At 38.1% G+C, this 24,596-nt stretch overlaps 1 protein-coding gene across 1 annotated transcript; it reads left to right on the top strand.

Moving 5' to 3' along the window:
* Positions 1-1,069: 1,069 nt before the first annotated feature.
* Positions 1,070-24,596, top strand: LOC140171723 (isovaleryl-CoA dehydrogenase, mitochondrial-like). The gene is made up of 11 exons (XM_072195032.1): positions 1,070-1,273; positions 4,806-4,895; positions 5,773-5,824; positions 7,280-7,449; positions 8,560-8,653; positions 11,847-11,980; positions 14,566-14,662; positions 14,824-14,917; positions 16,711-16,792; positions 20,025-20,202; positions 21,619-24,596. Exons 1-11 carry the CDS (start codon positions 1,106-1,108, stop codon positions 21,753-21,755), a joined length of 1,296 nt encoding a protein of 431 aa, XP_072051133.1. The 5' UTR covers positions 1,070-1,105; the 3' UTR covers positions 21,756-24,596.

Genomic DNA, 24,596 nt, shown 5'->3' with positions numbered 1-24,596 from the left:
ATTTGTTTTATGTAAGAAAATAGCTCTCACAGTGTCGCTCTCACCGAAAGACCCTGGCCTGGTGTCACATCAGGGCCCAGGTGTTTCTCTGCATGGAAACAAACACACCTGTCACTTCCACAGGGACTGTCTTTTGGAATTTGCAGGAGAGCATTAAATGGCTCTTCTGGGAGCCTTCAAGGAGAGCTGTTGGGAATAAATATTTTGGTGCATGGGGGTATGGAAAATCTTGATTTCGGTTTGTCAAAACTTTTTGACCCCCTTTGTCTGTATGTCAAACTTTTAGAACCCTCCCCTCTTTATGGACCCAAAAACCCCCCCCCCTTTTGTATAGGCCTACACCCAAATTTTTGTACCCCCCCCGCACACATAATGAAGGTATAGTACCCGTTACTGCTCTTGTTTCCACTACGGTAGATAATGCTTTATTTTACTCTGGTATTTGCTTTCAAAACAGGTTTCAAAAGTTATTGTATCAGGCAGGGGCGTGGCCAGCTGCTGGCCATGCATAGGCGTAGATACATGGGGGGGGGGCTAAAGGGAATGTTCATAACACCTAGGGGAAGGGAAATTCCAGGTGGGGTGTTAAAAAGTTTTGAACTTCCAAAAAAGGAGGGGTCAAGAAAAGTTTTTGACGTGCAAAGGGGGGGATCAAGAAAGCTTTGACACCCATAGGCCTAAGGGGGGGGGGGGTCAAAGTTTTTGTTTTAGTTTTAAACATCAATTTCATGGGCCAAAATATTATAAAATACAAAATGATGAAATATGGTGTAGGCCTAAATGTAGAAAAATCAATAATGAGGAAAGCAAGTGCAATCACTCTCTAGGCCTACTGCTCTCCTTATAGGCCTAGACCTAGGAGAGTGATTTTTAGCTCTCGGACCATTATAGTAGAGTCAACTATAAAGGAGAGCTAAAAATCACTCTCCTATAAAGAGAGCAGTAGAGAGTGATTGCACTTGCTTTCCTCAAAAGGCATGCTTCCAAAGTCGTCCCCCCCCCCCGCTAATTTTGAATTATTGATTTTTTTTTTCCATTTATGTAATAGGCGACGGGCTCAATGTACAAACATTGCTTATAGAAAGCTCGTTGTCTGCAATCGGAAATGGCATTGTCAGTCGCAAAAACTCATTTAGGGTGTTTATCCCGTGTGTTTTCATCTCGTTTTACTGGATATTTGACGGGACGATTCAAGCAAAATGTTAGTGTAAGAAATGCGTCATACATGGATGTGGATGACGTTGTTACAGGCCTTACAGATGAACAAAAACAGGTAAGCTTAAAATAGTAGCAGAATTTGGAAGCCTGTATCATTTTATGTGTTCACTTCACTAAGCTTTTGCAATATGCGCGGAAAAATGTTTGCATTTTCGGGCAGAATTTCGGTAGAAAAGGGCTCCTTGCCCCTTTTCTTTTCCTTTGCCCTCCTGATTTTCCCTTTTATTTTTTGTCAGAGGGGCACTTTTTTCTTTCATTTTTTGTCAGGGGGCACTCTGCCCCCCCCACTGGCTACGCTACTGCCATAGGGTGGCTAGAGTGTTAATTATTTTCATTATAATAATGTCGCAAAATGTTAATATTGACAATAATTAATAACCTGTTTCACCTCTCCATATATTCATACATTGCTTACCTGTGTTTTCATATCATATTTTGTGGTGAAAAATGATTCATTTTTGGAGCAACGATTTCTTCGAACCGACGGCTATGTGTGTATGTGAATGCACATTAAACACATACACAGCACCTGTGTTGGAACTCCCGGTCGGAGCCGGGAGTTTCAATTATTGGAACTGCGTTAGACGTAATTATTTTTTCCCCGAGCCCAAGATGCGTTTCTAGCTCTATTGGCCCCATTACAGAAAAAAAATACACAGAATATATTTCCCAGTACAATGTATACATTTTCACATGAAAATAAATAATTTTAGATTCAAAGAAAAAGAAGAAGAAATTTTTTAAATCATTGCCGGGGTTGGGAATCGATCTCGGGACCCTCTGCGTGGGAGGCGAGACTCTTGACCATTACACCACGTAATCGCATCGGCACACTTTGGGAAATTTTCAGTATATATCGTAACATATCGTGCGTTATTCATACAAAAAATTCAAAAAAACAGTACTTACAATGAGGTTCATTGTCGAACCTGAATGGATTTAGACTGATAAAATAGTGCTTGATAACATGCATACACTTTTGGAATTATTTGAGACATTTTTGTGTTTATGTGTAAAACCAATGACGACGTCAAAATTCAGTCAATCTTGGCCGGCCCCCCCTTGGGTTTTACATGTGATCACTAACAAATAAACTATGTAAGTAGTATACAAATATGGAATGTTTACAATACAATGGAATGGTAAGAATATAAATTCGGTGAACATATTCAACTTGTTTGATCGAGAAATCTATTTATATACTCAGTCTCATACAAAGTTTCTTGTCATTTGATTAAAAAAAAACCCTTGCACTCCGTGCCAGTACAATAACATAACAACAAGTATATAATGCGGCTTTGCCTAGGGATTGCAAGGCGCAAGAGAAAAGAAAACCAAAAATTTTTTCGTTGCACTCACACACAGCTACCATGGCAACCCTGACTTATGCGTGCGTATAGCGAGCACAATGACCACCTTGACTCGCCAGTTGTAGGTGTGGGTGGCGCTTCTAAAATAAATATAGCTTAGGCCACAAAAAAAAGGTTTGTCTCAAAGCTCACGAGATATGTAAAAACAAATGCGAAATGCGATTTTTTTTTTTTTATTCCCGACTTTTTTTTCATGGTATTTTGAGAAAAAAGTCTGATTTTCGCCAATTTTTCTGGAAAAAACTATAAAAAAATTTTTTTTTTTTGAAATAAAAAAAATTTCCGCATTTGTTTTTTGTCAAATCGTGGGATTTTACAAACGCGCACGCAAGCTTTGAGACGAACCTTTTTTTTTTTGGCCTTATTTAATTATTTTGTTTTCATGGTGAATTGGTGATTTATTAAATTAAAAGGGCATTTCGTGATTTATATCACTGGAAACCTCTGGATACATAATGTTTATGTGCAAAAAATTTCTTGCAGATTAATTCGTTTAGCAACGCTTTGTCAGTGTAATACACATAATCATGCATAACTCACAAACACAAAATCGGAACAAGCTGAAATTTTGGGAATAAGGTTTTTCATGGATACATGTATCTACTGAAAAATGTCATAAGAAGAGGATGCTAGGATCACGAAATACTCCTTTTCAGTGGAAGAAAAGGAATTTATGAGTTATATAAAACAAATATATTGAATATTTTTATTTGTCGTTCGATGGAAAGAATATTTTCATTCGGTGAAATTCTGTTCTATTCAACTTGGCAAAGCCTTGAATGGAACAGTTCATATTTTACCTAATGAAAATATTCTTACCATTGAGCTCAGTCATAAACATTCAATATTTGTATACCGTACTTACTCTCCACGGCCACAAGAACACGATATTACTGTGCAATGTGTATGGATAGAGATAGAGTGTGGAACGATAACTACTTCAGTCATATAATCATCGCCAATTTTGAAACATATGTGACTCCTCGCCACAACTGAGCCCGGATGTCGCCAATCATCATTTTTGAGATATTCAACCAAAATATTCTGCTTGAAATTAGCTTTAAAATGATGTATATCATGTCTATAGTACTTGACATTTAAGTAGTGAAAAATCAATAAAACAGTCAATAAATCCTTTCTTTCCTATTGTTTATTGTTAAGTTCGATGGAGCATATCTCAATAGTGGCACTGGCGACATCCGGGCTCAGTTGTATGAGGAGTCACATATTAAAACAATTCATCTTGAAGTTTTTAATGTTACCAAAATTAATTTTGCTGACTTATCAGTATCTTCCGAGCAAAGTTTGTTAATTTATAAGAGATAACCATGCTAACAATTCGCCGATGTGTAGGGTTGTAGGTAGGATATTTTTAGTGCTGGGTGGCATTTGATGAAAATCATGCATATTTGGCAATTTGTTGTCAAAATTGACCAAATTCTTGACTAATTCAATAAAATTGTGCAATTTTGGACTCTGTGGGCTCCAGTTCCAAAATTACAGCCGAGTGGTGGGCTCCAACACCGAGCAGTGGGCTCTGCCGCCCACTGCAGCTACAACCCTGCCTACGTGTCATGAGAGCAACTTTTTTTGGCGCTGCGCTATACCCGTTATGATCGGCGTTGTTTATTTCCAAATTTCCATTGCTTTACACGGTGTCATGCTTTACTGATTTGAGATAATTTCACGTCCAAGCTCTATCCTTATATCCATCGTCGGTTATCAGTGGCCTGGATTGAGGATAGATTTCTCAATCAAATTCAGCTGCACTTCATTGAATGGAACAGTTCAATATTTCTGCTAATGAAAATATTCTTTCCATTGTACAAACAGGGTTGCCAACAATTTTCAACCTATAAATCTCTAGTCAAAAAGATGTCCAATTTTTTTCTTAACCATTGGTTTTTATGCCTGGGACAGGAAATTATCGGAAGTCGCGGGACTGGTTGCGGGAGCCAATGTTGAAAAATGGAGTCACCCATGAGAGTCCTTAGACAAGATCGTTAAGATCATTGGTGGGTAGAAAATGGGGGCCCTGCAGTGATCTGACTGTTCCTGCAAGTCTGGAGGGTAGAGAATGGGGGCCCCTGCTGTGACTGATCCTCGAGGGTAGAGAATTGGGGGCATGCTGTGATTTGCATGGGCTTTTGGCCCGAGGGCTCAACTGTTTTGAAATGTTTTCACAAATAGTAATGTTTGATGTGTTTTACATTACAGCTCCGAGAGACAGTATTTCGGTTTGCACAAGATGAATTAGCCCCACACGCAGCAGAAATAGATGCTAAGAACACTTTTGATGGACTAAGGGTGAGTAGGCAAACTATTCATTTACACTATTCAATATAGTCTTGTTCAAGACGCTCTCATATATTACCAGCCAACCTCCATGGGCAGCTACTGCATTTTTGTACGGATGCAGACTGCTATAATGAAAGACAAAGATAAAAAGACTAGTTTGCGTCTGACGTCATCTGTCAATCAAACTCGAGCACGGTTTGTTTACAATTGTCGTGATGATATGAGTTGCTGAATGCGGCGGTAAAACCAGGTGCCTTATTGTTAATTTTGCACCTACAAACATACAAACCATCTCAAAAGTTAGATCTTTATAGTAGGAAACTTTCTCTCGCGAAGGCACCATGTCAACATTGCCTTGAAAAGTTGCTTTTTGCCTTGTAAAAGTACATAATTTTAGCCATTTTTTGCTATTCCTTTCTCCGATCACCACCAGATAAATCGACCTTCCTTGTGCGCGCTATTAACCAATCTAGGATCATAGAAAATTTGATTGACAGTGACGTCAGATGCAAACTAGTCTTTTTATCTTTGTCTTTCATTATAGTGTTACATTTGTATGTTCTTTTTTGTTCAGAAAAGATGAGCTGGTTCTACCAAACGCTCAAATTGCAGCACATTCAACGAGGTATTATAAGAGCTGCTGTCAGTTAACAAACCTACGCTTACTCAAGCGTCTTGTTCCACCGGTCTAGCTCATTATGTAAATTAGTAAATATATTGATGAAATATATGCCGGTTGCACAGTGTGACAAAAACAAAAATAATTTATGTCATAATCTCAATATGTGATTGGATGGCGAATTATAAATATTAGCTAGCAGAATCTCATTAAATTCTCTAAAAATCTGGAGAATGACTGATAATTTTGAAACCGTCTATATTACAGGATTTTTGGAAGAAGATGGGTCATATGGGCTTCCTAGGTATTACAGCACCAGGTAAGTAGAGAATCTATGCATATACAGGACTATTCCATTTAAATTCCAAACTCCCCCTGTGGAAGATTAAAGAAACATCTTCCACAGAGGGAGCGGGGTATTTCAAATGGAATAGGTTAGGGTCATTCATTTTGAGACCTATACTCCCTCTGTATATGGAATTACTTATATGTTCCACAACTGGAGTGAGTATTTCAAATAGAAGTTGCCCAATTGCTTATTCTATTTGAAACCCATACTCCCTCTGTGGAAGACTTTTGTTTAAATCTTCCACATACAGGAGGATGGCAGATTGCAACTGGAATAACATTTACAGTTACAGTTTTGACAAAATACACAATCATATTTTCCTTGTTGCTAAAAATACTTCCTCCCTTTGGACTATTCCAGTTGAAATCCATAAACCCCCTATGGAAGACATGACTTCAATCTTCCACACAGTGAGTGTGAATTTCAAATGGGGTTATCTGAATGGGTGACTCCATTTATCTACACCCACTGTGTTGGAAATTAAGGTCATGTCTTCTATAAGGGGGTATATATATTTTAACTAGAATAACCCATTTGGAGAGATGGTCCCTGGACCTCACCTAGTCCCAAATGCTAAGATCATTCCTGGTGGATTTAAAAAGCAATTGGTAAAAAGATAGAACAAAATTACAATTTTGTATTCACAGATGGCAAAATTGTAAATTGTGTTCACTTCATAATCTATTCAAAGGGGTAGAATTGACCATTTTAATAGATCATATGAAGTGAATACAAATTAGGGGCTGCAATAATTATCTGACCCCCTTCGGTGGCCTTCCAAAAATGTTTGTCCCCCAGCCTGCCAAAAATTGCCCTCCCCCTTTTGCAGGTGTAAAATATTTGAGAACTGATTTTGCAAACCTTGTGGTTTCGATATATAATACAGTCATAGTTAGCAGAAAATTTGTATATTAAGTCTTATTAGAGCATTTTATTTAAAAGGTGGCCATAATGCAGGCCATAATGTGTGCCAAAAAGTGTTGCCCCCCCCCCTGACTTGCTAAGGATCTCTTTGTGTCTTTGTTCCCCCCTCTTTGGACCTGCCAAAATTGCTTCCCCCCTCACTTGGAACTAGTTTGGTTAGCCATTCAGTATACCAAGTTATCCCCCTAAGTGGCTTTTGTGTGGCATTTTTTTCATATTACATTAGCTGCTTGTTCACTGTTCACAAGGGGCAGTCTTTAGTGAGCAGCTTTTTTCAGAGCCATTGGTAGGCAAGGGGGGGCTAACGTGTCTCATATTTAGGTACTTTGCCTGAAGAAGTCAGAGTTACTCCTTACAAGCGTTTGACAGTTCTAAACTTGTCCGACAGCAAACCCGCTAAAAACTGATTTTTTTTCATGTATAGATTTTTTTGCCAGAAGATAATAAGAAAGATTTTAAATTTTAAATCTAGAAACAATTTTCTTGATTTCTTCCTTATAGAGCAATATGGTGGGACAGGAGGCAGTTACCTAGATAACATCATCATAATGGAGGAGTTATCTCGGGCTTCAGGTGGTATAGCTCTCAGCTACGGAGCCCATGCTAACCTATGCGTTAATCAGATTGTCAGGAATGGAAATGAGGAACAGAGAGAAAAATATTTGCCTAAGGTAGGATTTGGCTGTTCTAGTTGAAATCCATACACCCTATATTGAAGACATGACCTTAATCTCTCACACAGGGAGTGTAAATTTCAAATGGAGACATCCCAATTTGAAATTCACACTGTTTATGTGGAAAATTAATGTCATGGCTTCCATAGGGGGGTGTATGGAGTTCAAATAGAATAGCCCATCTGAGATTTGAGATTCTGTAAAATCTAATTTTAAGTGGATTGTAATTTTTAATTTTTTCAATTTTATTAGAAATTGCAAATGACATTTTGCAGCAGCTTAAGGAATCAGATGGCAACGTTTGCACAGTTACATGTCAAAAGTATCAATTTTGAATAATTTGTATTATATCGCAAATTTCACAAAAAAATAAAATTATTTGATATCAGAAGGACATTCTTTGTATTCAGAATGAAATTTGATATATCAGATGTGTTATCACGCCCCACAAAAATACTGTGCAAACGTTGTTATCCGAGCCCTTAATTGTGGCTATAATAAAGCAACAAAAAAAAAACCTGTTCTACAGTCCCGACAGACCCAGTGTTTTCGGTTTGGGGAGTTGAGTTTAATTAGTAATCTTTTGAACCTGCATCATTTATGTGCCATTGGTGCATATATTATTGGTGTAAAAAATGCATCTAACAGGCATGAGAATTTTCAGGCTTTTGCCCAAATTTACGCATTTTTATTATTTTTTTCAGCCTGTTTTTGGCCAAATTCACAGGCTTTTTCAGGCAGTTCTCAAAAAGGCCATTCTCATGCCTGATTTAAACCAGCTAAAGCAGGGTTGAACCGTTCAGGTTATAGTCATAAATTAAAGGCCTTTTGTTAGTGTCATAGAATAGATGTGCTTACTTAATCTGCTGGTTAGGCCGAAAGTTGTGAATTAAATACAAAATAAGACATTACATGAATCTGTAATTTCTTTACTTAAATGGAGAAAATAGCTACATGTATTTTAATGGTGCTTCCACTTTGTCATTACTGCTATTTTCCTTGTTTTTTGCCAGATTTTTCATTTCAAAAATGACAATTTTAATGACTTTTGCTGGGATCACTGAATATGCCTTTAATAAATGTTTATATTTACTTCTTGTTTGCTAGTTAATAAGTGGCGATTATATTGGTGCATTGGCTATGAGTGAGGCAGGTTCTGGGTCTGACGTCGTCTCAATGAAATTGAAAGCTGAACATAAAGGTGAGCTTATTTACTAAACATCAGCTAGCACATTATATCTCTACTAGATTTTGCAGTTCTCGGGTTGGGCGGTTCTCGTGATATCTCTAATTACCCAACAGCCGTTACCCATATACCTGACCTGACCTGACATTTTCAACTACTATGAGACGTCTCTTAATATGCTTAATGATCAAGACCCATCTTGACACTCCTAATCCAGTCTGTTTCGTAGCTGTTCTGTACCCATAATCTGGAAACCCATTGTTTGCTTCCTCTAAGCTCTGTGCCTGCTACCAAATTGGAGGACCCCGAAAATACCCCGAAAATAGTACCTGGATTTAGGCTGTTACTGAAGTAATGAAATCTATTGAGACTGTGAACGCAAAAAGGCCTAATATAAAAGGTTATAGACCTTACCATTTTTTTTTTTGGAAGACCCCGAAAATTCCCCGAAAATAGTCCTGTTCTGTTGAAATGCACCTGTTCCATATTGAACTATGCGTTGAAAATATTGGTCCGACGACTATGGCAATTTATATCGTACAGTTTTTCCACTTCTTCCTCTTTTCATGTGCCAATTTCTTTTCCCCGTATGGGCATTTTTGATACCCGTTATCACCCGTCCATGTACCTTTTTGTCCTCCTTTCTTTTTCCTTTCCGTATTATCATGTCCACTGACCTCTGGCACGTCAGTGCGTGCGTCTGCTTCGTTTACACGCATGATGGCGTAGTACATATTACGCATGCGGCGTAATGTGCATTACGAATGCAGGGCCGACGCACACAGACAGACATGGACAGACGGACACTCTCTGTGATTAGTATTATGATATGTAGAAAAAATTTAATTCAATTTAAAGTTATAATCAAATTTATAAATTTGATACAATCAGATCCAATCAGGCTAAAGGACTGAATTATTTCAACTTTAACTTGCAAAGTAACGCCAAATTGGTCTACCTTGTCAACTTTTTTTTAGCCTTATCGTATGGTATACTGTCTTGTAAGTTGAGAGTAACGCCATGTTGTATTTGAGACGAGACACACTATAATAAGTATTTGATTTGTGGTGCATTGTTTGTGATCACTGGGTATTGCTGGGTGACTCTGTGATGGCTTATCATGCGTTATTTTCTTTTAAGAGGAGGAGCTTTCATATAACCAGACTTGCTTATCATGATAAATATAATTCCAACTAGCCCTCCCGGGTAGCCCTAGACCCAGCCTAGGCTAACTCCCGGGCCTAGCTAGGCCTATCGTCATACTCGTAAAAGTTAACCGTGACATTGTCCCCATGGCCATAATGAACATGTTGAGTGTCGGAACACTACATCCAGGTTTTTGCAACTCGGACAAGTACCTTGCCATGCGCCAAGATGAGCTCCCACTCACACTTTTACGATTGACCTGGCAAAAACCGATTTACGGTATCTTAGGTGGTCTATTGATAATAATAAGCATTTTTGGGTCTGCCAGGTCGGCCCTTAACACCACAGTAACCAAGCATACAATGACTGAAATCCTTACAACCCTACCATACTTGCTTTCAAAATTATTAGTTTTATGACATTTTTATTTTATTATGTATTTTAATGTTTTTTGCTCTATTTTTGTGTTTGTATCTCAAGTGACCTTTTCAATAAATCCCATAATTCCTTGCGGTTAGACCCGGGACGCCATCAGTTGACGGCACACCAATGTGCACATCGTTTAGCGAACATCGTTACTGCACATTTCAAAGCCGTGAAGTGCACAGTAATGATGTGTCATCAGCATGACAACATCACAGGTCTAATCACTATGAAATTTTCACACTGAAAATCACACTGATATCTGTAATGAACACTGAAAATTTAACATAATGAACAGCACCACTGTAAATAACACTGAAATAGTTCTTTTGTTATTCAGTATGCAAATAACCATTGTCTAACCACACTGAAAAATAGACTGAAACTCCTCTGAAAATCATTGGCCAGTCATTAATCCCACTGAAATTGATTTAATCCTACTGAAATGAATTTAATCACACTGAAATGAGCTGGGCTGTTCTATTGTTATGGAAATTAATGCCCTGGATCATTGCTCATTATAGCAGACAATAGCCACTTGATATACCACTGAAAAATACACTGAAATACCACTGAAAACAATTTCAGTCTAACAATTTCTTTTGTTCTGATGATTTTCAGTGTTACCCTGTCATTTTCAGTGTGATTTTCAGTGTAAAAATTTCATAGTGAATTACAAAGAATTATGGGATTTACCAAATAGGTCAATTTCACAATCGCCACCTTTCACCTGATTGGATCAGATCACAAATTAAAAACACATTTTTGAACTCCATTGAACCCCCATAAGCTAAAAACCTGGTTGATGCATTTAAGGTGGATCAGATGGCAAGAGCCATATTTTCCCAGTTGTAACTATAAAACTAAAAAACAGTGTTGTACATCATAATATTAATACATTGATCTTACAGGAATTGAATTAAGGAAGCCAATAATTGCATAATTCCATAGATCTTGTGGTTCTCAAGTTAAGGGTAATGATATATATCAAAACTTTCACATCAAAACAAAAGTTTTGTGCATTTTCCCATCAGGAGAACACCACTAGGTCATGCTTCCCTCCAACCCACCTTAAGATCAAATTAAGAATGGCCAATTTGATTCAAATGCAGTACAGCAATGCTAATTTGAAAAGGGCCTTAAAATTAAGGGCCTGAATTCCTTGCATCCTTTTTTGCTTCCACTCAAGGTATCAATTATATCACTAGCTACAATCCACAAAATAAAGGTTGGCACACTTTGCCTGTCTTTTGGTATATCTCTGCCCCCGCTCCCCCAATTCAATGTTGGACCAAGCCATGTTGTCAACAGGTCCGTGAGACTCTCCAACATTGAAAGATGGGGAGTGGGGAAGGGTGAGATATAGGGGGGAGTCTGTACTTCACATATATTGCATGCATGTTTCACTCGCCTCCCCAATTTTAATAGGGCACGCATTTCCATTGTTTAGTGCAAGTGTGCCAACTATTTTTTCCTGGATTGTAGTCCCAATCACTAGACAAAATTCTGCTGCAAGCTGCTCCGGGGTGATCCATGCAGCAGTGATAGTAGAGGTTCTAGAACATAGACAGTCTACATCATGTAAATTTCAAGTCATCATATGTTATTTGCTTGTGTAATTTTGTTTGTATTTCACTAGGTGATTATTACCTCCTAAATGGAACAAAATTTTGGATAACAAATGGACCAGATGCAGATGTACTTGTTGTGTATGCAAAGACAGACTTCAATGCTAAAGGGGCACATTCAATAACTACATTCCTAATTGAAAAGGTACAGAATATTAATGTTGTGTATGCAAAGACGGACTTCAATGCTAAAGGCACATTCAATAACTACATTCCTAATTGAAAAGGTACAGAATATTAATGTTGTGTATGCAAAGACAGACTTCAATGCTAAAGGGGCCCATTCAATAACTACATTCCTAATTGAAAAGGTACAGAATATTAATGTTGTGTATGCAAAGACGGACTTCAACGCTAAAGGGCACATTCAATAACTACATTCCTAATTGAAAAGGTACAGAATATTAATGTTGTGTATGCAAAGACAGACTTCAATGCTAAAGGGGCACATTCAATAACTACATTCCTAATTGAGAAGGTACAGAATATTAATGTTGTGTATGCAAAGACAGACTTCAGTGCTAAAGGGGCACATTCAATAACTACATTCCTAATTGAAAAGGTACAGAATATTAATGTTGTGTATGCAAAGACAGACTTCAATGCTAAAGGGGCACATTCAATAACTACATTCCTAATTGAAAAGGTACAGAATATTAATGTTGTGTATGCAAAGACGGACTTCAATGCTAAAGGGGCACATTCAATAACTACATTCCTAATTGAAAAGGTACAGAATATTAATGTTGTGTATGCAAAGACAGACTTCAATGCTAAAGGGGCACATTCAATAACTACATTCCTAATTGAAAAGGTATAGAATATTAATGGTGTGTATGCAAAGACGGACTTCAATGCTAAAGGGGCACATTCAATAACTACATTCCTAATTGAAAAGGTACAGAATATTAATGTTGTGTATGCAAAGACGGACTTCAACGCTAAAGGGGCACATTCAATAACTACATTCCTAATTGAAAAGGTACAGAATATTAATGTTGTGTATGCAAAGACAGACTTCAATGCTAAAGGGGCACATTCAATAACTACATTCCTAATTGAAAAGGTACAGAATATTAATGTTGTGTATGCAAAGACGGACTTCAATGCTAAAGGGGCACATTCAATAACTACATTCCTAATTGAAAAGGTACAGAATATTAATGTTGTGTATGCAAAGACGGACTTCAATGCTAAAGGGGCACATTCAATAACTACATTCCTAATTGAAAAGGTATAGAATATTAATGTTGCGGCACACACTTGGGGTGACATCAAAACCTGACCAATAGTACCCTGGCATAATTGGCGGTTTTGTCAGCATCCTATTCTTCTAAGGAAAGAAAGCCAGTTCTGCCAGGGCACCTCATGATTGACTGAGTTTTGAAGACATCCCTTACACTATATGTACATTGTACACTGTACATTGTACAGCCATGCATCCACATGATGGAATTTGTAATGCATAACTTATTATCCACCAAGTGGATAGGCTTGTAGTGCAATACACCTGGGGTCCATTTCACTATACTTTACAAAGCTTTGTTTATCTCGAAATCGTTCATAACTTATGACGAGTCGTAAGTTCCATTTCGCTAAACTTACTTACGAACGGTACCCTTGGTAAGTAATAAGGATTTACTACAGGGACCCTTCGTAAAGTTACGTCTAGTATTAGGTATTCCTAACTTTATGAACGGTTACTTGAAAAGTTTAGTGAAATGGACCCCAGCAACTGAATAAACTGTTATTCAGTAATACCTTTCTGCCTTGCTATAAGCTTTATACCCAATCCTGTCACCATCATTCTCTTCTGAATACAACCAGTGAAGTGTGTCCAATAAGTGTCAAAGGATACGCAATTAGTGCAGTACTGCAAGACACCTGCTACTGAATAAACTGTTATTCAGTAATACCTTTCTGCCCCGCTATAAGCTTCCCCAATCACCATCATTCTATTCTGAATATGAATATAGGTCCGTTCATACTACCACTGCATTTGCGATGCGTTGCTTTGCGATGCGTTGCGTTGCCGTACTGCATCGTACTGAAAACTACTGCATTGCGATATCGCAATGAAGTTAAATACATTTTAACTTGGAAATGCGATGAGTTGCGTTGAGTTGCGGCAAAAAGTAAGTGATATATCGGCATCGCAAAGCAACGCATCGCAAATGCGGTGGTAGTATGAACGAACCTTATGACTACCACATTCTTTGTGATATCACAGCCATCACTTCTCAATGTCATTGTGAGTTAGGAAATAAATTGTCTACCCAATCACTTGATATTATGCTGAAGGCCAGGGGGTACTCATGTTGGGTTTGGGTAGGGATGTGCCACCGAGAAATTATAGGTGGACTCATTCATATACCTATATTCCAAGCAATTTAGACCCATCGCAATACCAAAAGTCAAAAAATTTTTACAATTTTTCACCAAATTGTTGTCAAATTTGTAAAATTTTTGCTACAGCAAGGCAAAATTGGGCTATTTTGAGGAAAAATTTAAAAATTTTAAAACAATGACCCAGTCACAAAATTGACCTTAAAAAAGGGGTCATTTATATTCCAATTTAGCTGAAAATGTTTGCAGCCCATCCCTGTATGGTCAATTGTTTTGAGTACCCTCTCCCCAGGACTAAATGGTGTACTATACAAGGAGATGCAAAAACAAGTATGCCTGTTATACAGTAATCATTACTTATTTTGTGTAATGTATCTATTTCAGGGTATGGAAGGATTTAGTACAAGTCCTAAGCTTGATAAACTTGGCATGAGAGGTTCTAATACTTGTGAGTTGGTATTTGAAGACTGCAAAGTACCAGGTAAGAACCAATAGTATATAATTCTTATAAATTTTGCCTTAACCCCATGGTCACTTTCTTGCAGAGCCTCTGATTGGTTAATCAAATTAGAGCTTTTAGTACATTCAAATAACCTGACAAGCTTTTTATGTTTTGACTTCAAATTTGTTTGTTTTTTCCAGCCTCTCATATCATGGGTGGTACTAATAAAGGTGTGTATGTCTTGATGAGTGGATTGGATTTAGAGAGACTTGTATTAGCTGCTGGACCATTAGGGTAAGAAATGTGTCAAAACTTATGTCAAAATTTATGAGGCTATCCATACACCCCCTATAGAAGACACGACCTTAATCTCACAGGGGGTATAGATTTCAAATAGAGTCACCCATTCAGGTAACCCAATTTGAAATACACACTCCCTGTGTAAAAGGTTGTGTACACTGTACACCATTACTGTCAGACACCTACTGGTCATACAAGGAATAAATCACAGCTCGTGTGGCATTTCTTATTGTGTAACCTAGCTCATATCAAAATTAAAGTTATCAGCTTATATTGTGTAACCTGGCTCATATCAAAATTAAATCAGAGTGCTTGTACATACTGTATACCACTCCTGTCAGACACCCTCTGATTCTTTTATACACAGCGCATCATACAGGGAATAGAGGCCGTCAGCCTTTCACCATCTTGTGGGTACAAATGATACGCGTGTTCATACGCCAGACACTACGCGCAGGGCGCAGCTTGCCACGCAGCTGTTTTCACGCATCGACGCAGTGATTTTGCTGTTCACACATGGAGATAGAACGACGATCGCAGCGTGTACCCACAAGATGGCGGCATATGACGTCACGCTGACGGCCTCTATAAAGCACGGCTCATGGGTGGTGTATATTATTGTGCAACCTAGCCCATATCAAAATTAAAGCCACCCTCTCTGATGATTCCTTTAAACACACAGGGAATAAAGCGCAGCTCATGTGTGGCATATCTACAATCCTGGTAAAGTATATGCTATACTTTGTCTGTCATTTGGTATATCTCTGCCCCTGCTCCCCAATTCAATGTTTAAACAAAGCCATGTCCACTTGTCAACAGGTCCATGAGACCCTCTGAAAGATGGAGAGTGGGGAATGGTGAGATACAGGGGAGAGTCTGTGCTTCACATTTTATCGCATGCATGTTTCACTCGCCTGATTTTGATATGGCACACATTTCAATTTTTTAGTTCAAGTGTGCCAACTATTTTTTCCAGGATTATAGCTCATATCAAAATCAAAGTTATCAGATCATTCTAACTTTTGCTTAAAAAGTTACCTTTTTCAGAGTCTTGGTTATAGCAGTGACGTAGCTTGCGACACCATTTCGGCGTCTTCATTCAGCGTAGTGTTTACAGTCCTCCGGTCACATGACCGTCCCACCAGATCATTGTAGATGGTGTCACAAGCTGCATCGCTGCTAACCAAGGTTAAAGACCACTAATAGGCCTGGGCGATACATTGAAATACGACGAGGAACTATTTGTTTTCATGGCATTCGAAAAAACTGCATTAAAATCGCTGAAATTGATCAAGTTATATAGCCAACAAAGTACTTTTTAGAGTTTGATGCTTCAAAATGGTACATTTTCTCTCATTATATGACATTTTTGTTGTAATAGTACCAAAATTCATCGCACGGCTTCGGTTTTTAGTAAACATTCGCCCTATCATATTGTAACTATCAGCTTCGAGGGCGCACTGTCATTTTAAGGTGTTTACGGTTCAGTGCGTTAAAACAAGATAAGTCTCAGGTCAACCTATGTTGAATTTTTGATCATTTGGCATCTAAATCATATAGTTTCACCTGATATTAGTGGCATTGAACTGTGAGAGTTCTGAATATGAGAAAATTCTACCCGAAATTAGGCATTTTCCCATTGAAACCCGTGTAATACATAATTAGTGGTATTTAACCGTAAGGCTCTGAAAAAGGTAACTTTTTAAGCAAATTTCAAGAATGACAGAGTCCAAGATCAGTATCCATGCTACTATTCTAACTTTTGTTTGTCTTCCCTACCTATTTAGACTGATGCAAGCAGCCTGTGATATAACCTTCCCATACCTCCATCAGAGAAAGCAATTTGGTCAGCCTATCGGTCACTTCCAGGTCAGTATTGTATCTGCGATGTGCAGGTGTTTGTGTGGGGATGGTGCTTATGATGGGGCGCATTTGCATCTGCATTCAAACTGGAGGTTCCATAATTATTATTTATTACACCTCGTACATATTCGTGAGAGAATGACACCAATTCATTGGTCAATCACAACTTGACACAACCTAAGTAGATTGACCTATCCCGTGTATGTTTCTTACAGGACGATAGTTTTTCCCCTATTCACGATATCATTATCCTTAGACACAAAAGTTTGTATCCCCCTTTCGTAAAGTGTTTTTGATTCGCAAAGGCAGGACTTGGCATTTTATATTGTATCATGGTCCTCCGTATGATAAAAATGGCAATTAGAAATTTATTATAGCAACAACAAAAATGGCAACATCCATGGAAAGAACATGCTTCGCTGTCCGAAGCAGATATTGTCGAATTAATTCAGTAAAAGGATGCTTGAAACATTCAATGTATGGTTCGTTAAGCTGTAAAGCTTGTGAAGCTGTTCAAGACATATTGCAAGGAGAAGGAAGTTGCGTGTGCAGAGCTAGAGGAGCTCTCGAATCCAAAGCTTAACTTTTAAGTTAAAGTTGGCATGAAAGAAACATGTAAGACCGTAACGTAAGTAGGCCTAGCGTCTAGTTTCTTATTAAATGTTATGAATTGGAGTCATTCTCTCATAAATATGTATGAGGTGTAATAAAACAAATACTACTTGGTATTTTGAGGGAAATAGGGTCACTATTTTTCCCTTGGTACTGGCTACAGGCCTACCACCCCTCACCCTTAGGGCTCATATTGAAATACCCTACCACGTTTTCATACAGAAAGAAGGCAGGATTCCCCTCGCTAAGCGCGCGCCTCAGGAAAGCTCGGTCATAAAACGGATGGATTATATGCATCAGTGATACATCCTGCCCAGGATTTTAACAAAAGAAGGCTAGCACAGGAAAGCTGCAGGATGGCGCACACCTTCCTGTGTAAGGGAATTTCAATATGAGCCATTAGGGTTCACGGTGATAGGCCTGTAGGCAGTACCTCAGGAAAAAATAGTTTCCCCTATTTCCTTTCAACCCATGTAGTATTGTATAATACACATGCCAGCTGTGGAGCCTGATTGCAATCGCAGCAGTGCCTTTAAGGGATGGGTTTATATGTGTGTAAATGGAGGAGAAATGGGAGGATTTTGGCATGTTTGCTGTGATTGTTTGCCTAGCAATATTGATCACAAGTACACAATTGATGGTGCATATCAAGGACCAAACTCTATAGTTTTATATTTGAGCACGATCACTTCTGTAAGGTCATGGGAAATTATGTAAATCGGCTTTTATATTTGATGTTGCATATCGGCTCACGCACTTTTTTTTGGTACCCAGTATTTCACAAAGTCCCTGTACTCTGATGACCCTATGACTTTTTGCTGGTATGTTGAGCACTTTAAACAATTAATTATAGTACTTGCCTCCTACTTTAGGAACATGCATATGCCTTGATGTATGTCGACCATGTCAACAACCCAGTGTAGTTTTACATGGTTGTAAAAGTCTATTTCCTTTCGCTATTTTGCCAATCATAATTCATAAATTGTCCAACTTTTTGACAAAAAGAGTTTTGCAACTATTCCGCCAGCAAGGAAACACAAATTTATGTGTATCCAGTGCGTCCTTTACGTTTGAATAGTTCAGTTTATTGTCAAGTTGTGCCTCTATACGCCATATTTACGGAATTGATGATACGAGCTGATACGGAATTTTTGAACCCAAATTTCTTGAAAATATACATTACCTTTTTAACTTCTCGCCACGAAATTGGATTCATAAGAAGGTCAAATTCAAGCCTTCCATTATGGCTGGTATCATCATCTCGATTGGTGTCTTGTGTTAGTATTATTCCATATTTTGCTGGTAGAAGTTCAATGAAACCCTCCATAATTCACGACTACTGTCTCTTGTGTTATAAACTCGATGTGTTTACTATATTGTCGCTCGGGTCGCGACTAATCGCAGGGACCATTCTATCATTAGCTATTCTATACACTTTTCAATAGCCTTATTGGGATGTGTGGGATTTTTAAAAGCCGAGCCATGAACAAAATATAATGCGAGCACCCGTGGTTGCATCAACTTTATAGGTGACGGTATGTGCCTGTCAATATATGCCCCTCTTTTGAAGCCGACTATACCCGATGACCAGGCACCTTCAGTTTTCAAAATATTATACCCAATGACCCCTTTTTCATTTTGATTGTACATAATGACCCTTTTTTTAATAAAAAAAAACCCAACGTTTTGTACTGATATGCGCCTACTTCGCGACGCTTGTAGGCACATATACCCATCAATTCTAAAGTTGAGTGCCCCGGGGCGCGCGCATACTGCGGGCCAATGAACAATGAGATCGTGGCTTTTCTGATATCGCTTTGAGGAACTGTTGAAGTATAAAACAGCCAACGAGTAGGTGTGTCCAAATTGCACATCTTGAATTGAGACCGAGACATGCTGTTATTTCAATTGTTATACCGTTCCAGTTGGTTTATTACCTACCATTGCCTACGAGATGCAGTTCTAAGGTGACAGAGGGACAGGTCTGCAATTCGATTCCACAACCATTCATACCTTTCATCTGTTTTATTGTATTATCGTATGCGAATTGCTCCGTGGTACCTTACGGGTACCTGAATTTTATTTGAATGAAGATGACTCTGTCATGCTCGGCGTCATATTGCATAATTTCTATACAGTATATGCAATAAACCAACCAGAACAGTATAACAATTGAAATAATAGGCAGTTCTAAGATAGGTTAAGAAGAATATACGTCACAATTCTGTATTATTATTCAAGGTTGTAACGTGTGTCTATGCTGTCATGTAGGCCTACCTGGCAACAGACACGCCCCCGGTACAAACAGATGAAATTTGTAGAAAAGCGTGATTATGACAAAAAACATTTAAAAATGATACTTTGAGGTATTGTTTTTTTAATTTTTGTATGGCAGATCATACATACACATGTGCTGAGGTCAAAAAGGTAAACATTTTGTTTTTGACCCCTGACTCACCTGTCATTCCAAACAACCCCTTAAGCTTGTTTTTTGGAGGTACCTGTTTTTTTTCTGATTGCTGCTTCAGCTGTGTCTGAAAACTGGAGACATTATAACATGGCACATTAGTTTAACTACCCTGATCTTCAGTTAATGATTCTTCGCATGTTTTCTTTTCCTTGACAGTTGATGCAAGGCAAGATGGCCGACATGTACACCAGATTGAGTGCTTGCCGTTCCTATGTTTACAATGTTGCCAGGGCAGCTGATCAGGGGCATTGTAGCAATAAAGATTGTGCAGCTGTAATTCTGTATGCAGCAGAGAACGCAACACAAGTGGCATTAGATGCTATACAGTGCCTTGGTAAGTCACTAGATAATATGTGACCATCCGCCACAAATGGGCTCAGTAGTCGGAAAACGTGATTTTGAGCTACAGTGCAAAATATCCAAAAATGTCAGATTTTGAGAAAAATGAGATTTTCACAGATTTATACTTCTCTTACACAGTTGCAAAGTTACACAGCTATTCAAAAACTAAAAATAATAAACAATTAACATTTTATGGAGCTGGTTTCAATAGAAATAATAGAATTTTGATAACTTAAAGTGCCGTTTTCTTTTCTCAGTGTTGCACTCTGTTGTAAGGCAAATTTTGAAGAAATGTAACATCATTTCAAGATATCTTACAAGGTTGGTTGAAATGTCATTTTGTAGCTTCAGGTATGACCTTCCTAAATCTGTAAAAATCTCAACTTGATGAAGCACCGACTTCTGGGCTCATTTGTGGTGGACGGTCACATTTGTGACCTGTCATATCGAAAGGAACAATAAGGTCAGCATTCAATATTACATGTTGTATACCTCATATATAGATTCCTGTCATCTGATTGGTTGAAAGTGCAGTCATTGAATTAACTATGCCCGCAAAATGAACTATGGACCGGTCCATGGAAATGAACTATGGACCGGTCACGTGCGTCCCGATCAAACTGCATAATCGCAACATCCACGTATCCATTCGGTATATAAAACAAATATTGACTGCTTTATATTTGTGACATGGTTAAGATTATATGCCCGCGGTGATCTCAAAACCATGCTATGACCCTCGGCTGGGCCTCAGGTCATAGCATGGTTTTGAGATCACCTTGGACCTATAATCTTAACCATGCCCCTCATAGCAGTCAATATTTGTATACTATGAGCCATTGATGTTGGACAAAGGTCAAAAATCTCAAACGAGGTTGATTTTCTGACTTCTGGATAGATGTTACCTTTGAAGCTTATTTGATCAACTGCATAACGTCCCATTGCAAAAAAAAAAAAATCCAAAAACATGTTACCATTGAAGTATTAAATCTCCTCTCCATTCTGGTCTTTAAATCCATGCAAAGTCATCAAAATTGGCCTTATTTCCTGTTAAATTTCAAAATGTAACGATGTATCATGTATGGCATATGGAGGTAATAGAATCCCACAGAAAATTCCAGTTGTTGTTTATGACAATTTTTATCTGAACTATATTGATTAATTGATTGATTGATTGGTTGGTTGGTTGGTTGGTTGGTTGGTTTGATTTGATTTGATTTGATTTGATTTGATTTGATTGATTGATTGATTGATTGATTGATTGATTGATTGATTGATTGATTGGTTTGATTGATTAATTGAATTGATTGATTGATGATAATCGATCAATCAATTGATGAATCAGTTGGTTGATTGAAGATTGATTGATAGCTTCATTGATTGATTATCCATTTGATTGTGTCGACAGGTGGTAATGGTTACATCAATGACTACCCAACAGGACGTATACTCAGGGACGCTAAGCTTTACGAGATCGGAGCCGGAACCAGTGAAGTCAGGAGATTGGTTATTGGGAGGTCACTTAATGCACAGTTCAAAGAATGAGAGTAATACTTCCAGGCCTCAAAATAACTTTCCCTAACTTATTTCACCAGATTGTATCGTACTTTTGAATGTCCATGTGCTACGCCATTTAAAAGTGGGAGTATGCTGTACCTGAGATTTTGAAAGCTTGTGAAAAAATTTCGGCTGGCTTCGCTCATCCAAATTTGACAGCAATTGGACTCTAGTGGCTATTCTTGATGGAATATTCACCCTCAGAGTTGGAAGATTTCCCTGAATTGTCTGTCAAAATGGCATACATTTTGTTTACAAAATGTTGTTTTTATTAGAAGAGGGGGTCTGTCCTTGTTTAGAATGATAGAATACTTATCCTTGAAATTGTTTTTATTGCGTACTTACACCCCACTTCAGGTAACCCCATATGAAATTCACACTCTAGTGTGGGAGATTAAGGTCTTGTCTTCCAAAGGGGGTGTATGGATTTCAACTGGAATTCAGCATCGAAGCGGTTACGTAATTCTCTTGGTTACCGGATCACGCTATTTTGGTATGCCTTCGAGTGCCAAATGCTTTGTGTGGTGATCGTTTTGATCGTGGTTCATTACTCAAGTGCATGATCCCGTTGACATAGTAATATTACGTAACTTTGATACTGAGTAGCCCATTGTGACCTCATGCATGTGCTGTATATAGTGTGTTGTGTTATTTGCCTACACAACCAAATTCCTATTGCTGCCACTTCCAGAGGTACCTGCTGCCCAGCTACTTCATTGGTACTTAAGTGTTCCTGTGTGGGTACTCTAGAGTATACATCAGATATTGCCAAGATAGTACACGTACACTGGTACTGGATTGTTACTGCACTGGTACTCAGGAGTAGCCACAAAGTATCTTGGCAACAGTGTACCTGTAGGAATCTGGTAGTGTATTTATGACTAATAGTGAGTTTATTTGTGCATATTTTGCTTAAAATTCCATTAATCCACTCTGCAGCTTACATGCAATAACAGATAAACTTATAACTTTGATAGGGTGGTAAAAGTTTTGAGCACCTGTTGTGCTGTATAAAGTTTATTGTCAGTTTATTTGCAGCTTGTTTGCATATTTTGCCTGAAATTCCTTTAAACTGCAACTTATACACAATGACAGATGACAACTTCTAAGTTGGTAGGGTGATCGAGTAAGATGACCTCTTGTGCTGTATAGTTTTGTGTCTTTTATCTACTTACTAACAATCTTAATTATAGTACATGTAATTGAAATTTATTTTTTTGCAGGGTTGCATCACTCACAACCTATTGGGATTTGCTTAATTTTCCCCTCATGAAAATCTCAAATCATCTTAACAATTACCCACATATAGGACCTATAAAGTTCAACATTTTTTGTGAACATTTTCAAGTGGCATCCAAGTATTTTAAGAGAATTGTACAGACAGGTAGGTATTTCATTCAAGAATGCCGCACTCAGGATTTTAACATATTTTAAATATTTATTACTTATTATTATTAAATTTCCAGCAAAACAAATATTGATGGTTTAACCTCAGTGGTTTAACCTTTACTCAGGATATAACTGAATACATACAGCAGCCATTCATTTTTTTTTAAATTTATGTAAGTGAAAAAAAAAATCCCTAAACTTGGAGGACCTGCTTGTATTAGTGTGGTATTTTATTGGGACAATTTCCTGTATGCAAATATTTTAAAATGAATTTAAAATGTGTACATGTCCTCCCAGACAGAAGCAAAATTAAAAACAGGCCAACCTCGTTTATCTGCCCCATGATGAGAACAAGCTTTTGTTGAGGATCCATGAAAAATCTGGATTAGTGAATTATTTGCATGATGAAATGCTTAAATTGGGACAAAAAAGCTTACTTAATATGGAGTAAAACACTGAAAGATGGAAGTACTTTGAGTGTTGTCAGGGAATAAATAAAGAGTGGGAAGTGACACTTGAGATAGAAAGTAATACAACAAGGGAAGCCACCATTACCTTGCCATCGCATAGGCCTGGAACACTACCGCGATTTCTACCGCCTGCATCGCGCCCGTGCTCCGCGTTCAAGTCATGAAAATTACCCGTAAAATCGTGGCTTGCTGCATCCACGGTTAGACTTTTCAAGTCTGCTACAGTGCATTTTTTCAAATGTTGAACAGCTTTTTTAATACAATTTTTTAGCGCATCCGTGAACTTTATTTATCAAATACATTAAATCAACCAACAATCCCGCTATCCGGGCCAAGATTTATAAAAGAAAAATACTGTTTCAATCACGAAAATTAACCTAATTTCGCGCATACACGTAAGACTTGGCGATAGTTTATTCAGATATCGTTGTCAAGCTCGAGGTGATTGACCCCGAATGATTGACAATTGGAAACGCGTACTGTTACGCGTAGTCATGGTGCTAGGTGCGTTCGGGGGTGCAGCACCCCCTTTTTCCAAGATGGCGGCGCCCATGCTGGTACCAAATTTGTGGTTCGCGGCAGCTTCTGTACAGCATACCGTAGCGTGCATATTTGGCCAAATTTGGAGAATCGGCGAATCACTGTCAAACCCTTGGTGTTGTATACAACATAGATACATCCTTAAATGCTTCAGAGCATGAAATAAGGTGTCAAAGCATTAAGGGAAGGGGTATGAACGTTTGGACAGTATTTATTGTGGGACATTAGAGCACATCAGACATATCAAATTGCATTCTGAATACGAAGAATGGCCTTCTGATATCAAATAATTTTGATTTTTTGAAATTCGCAATGTAATACACATTTTATGCCAAATCATTAAAAATTGATATTTTTGATATTTAACAGTACTCGAAGTAAACTTTATAAATCTGATGATTTCTACCTAGAGTGTATGTAGGTGGGATGA

The sequence above is a fragment of the Amphiura filiformis genome, chromosome 15, assembly GCF_039555335.1.
Source record: "Amphiura filiformis chromosome 15, Afil_fr2py, whole genome shotgun sequence".
NCBI lineage: Eukaryota > Metazoa > Echinodermata > Ophiuroidea > Amphilepidida > Amphiuridae > Amphiura > Amphiura filiformis.
The sequence above is the reverse complement of the archived record's forward strand: the minus strand, read 5'-3'. Positions and strand labels throughout refer to the sequence as shown.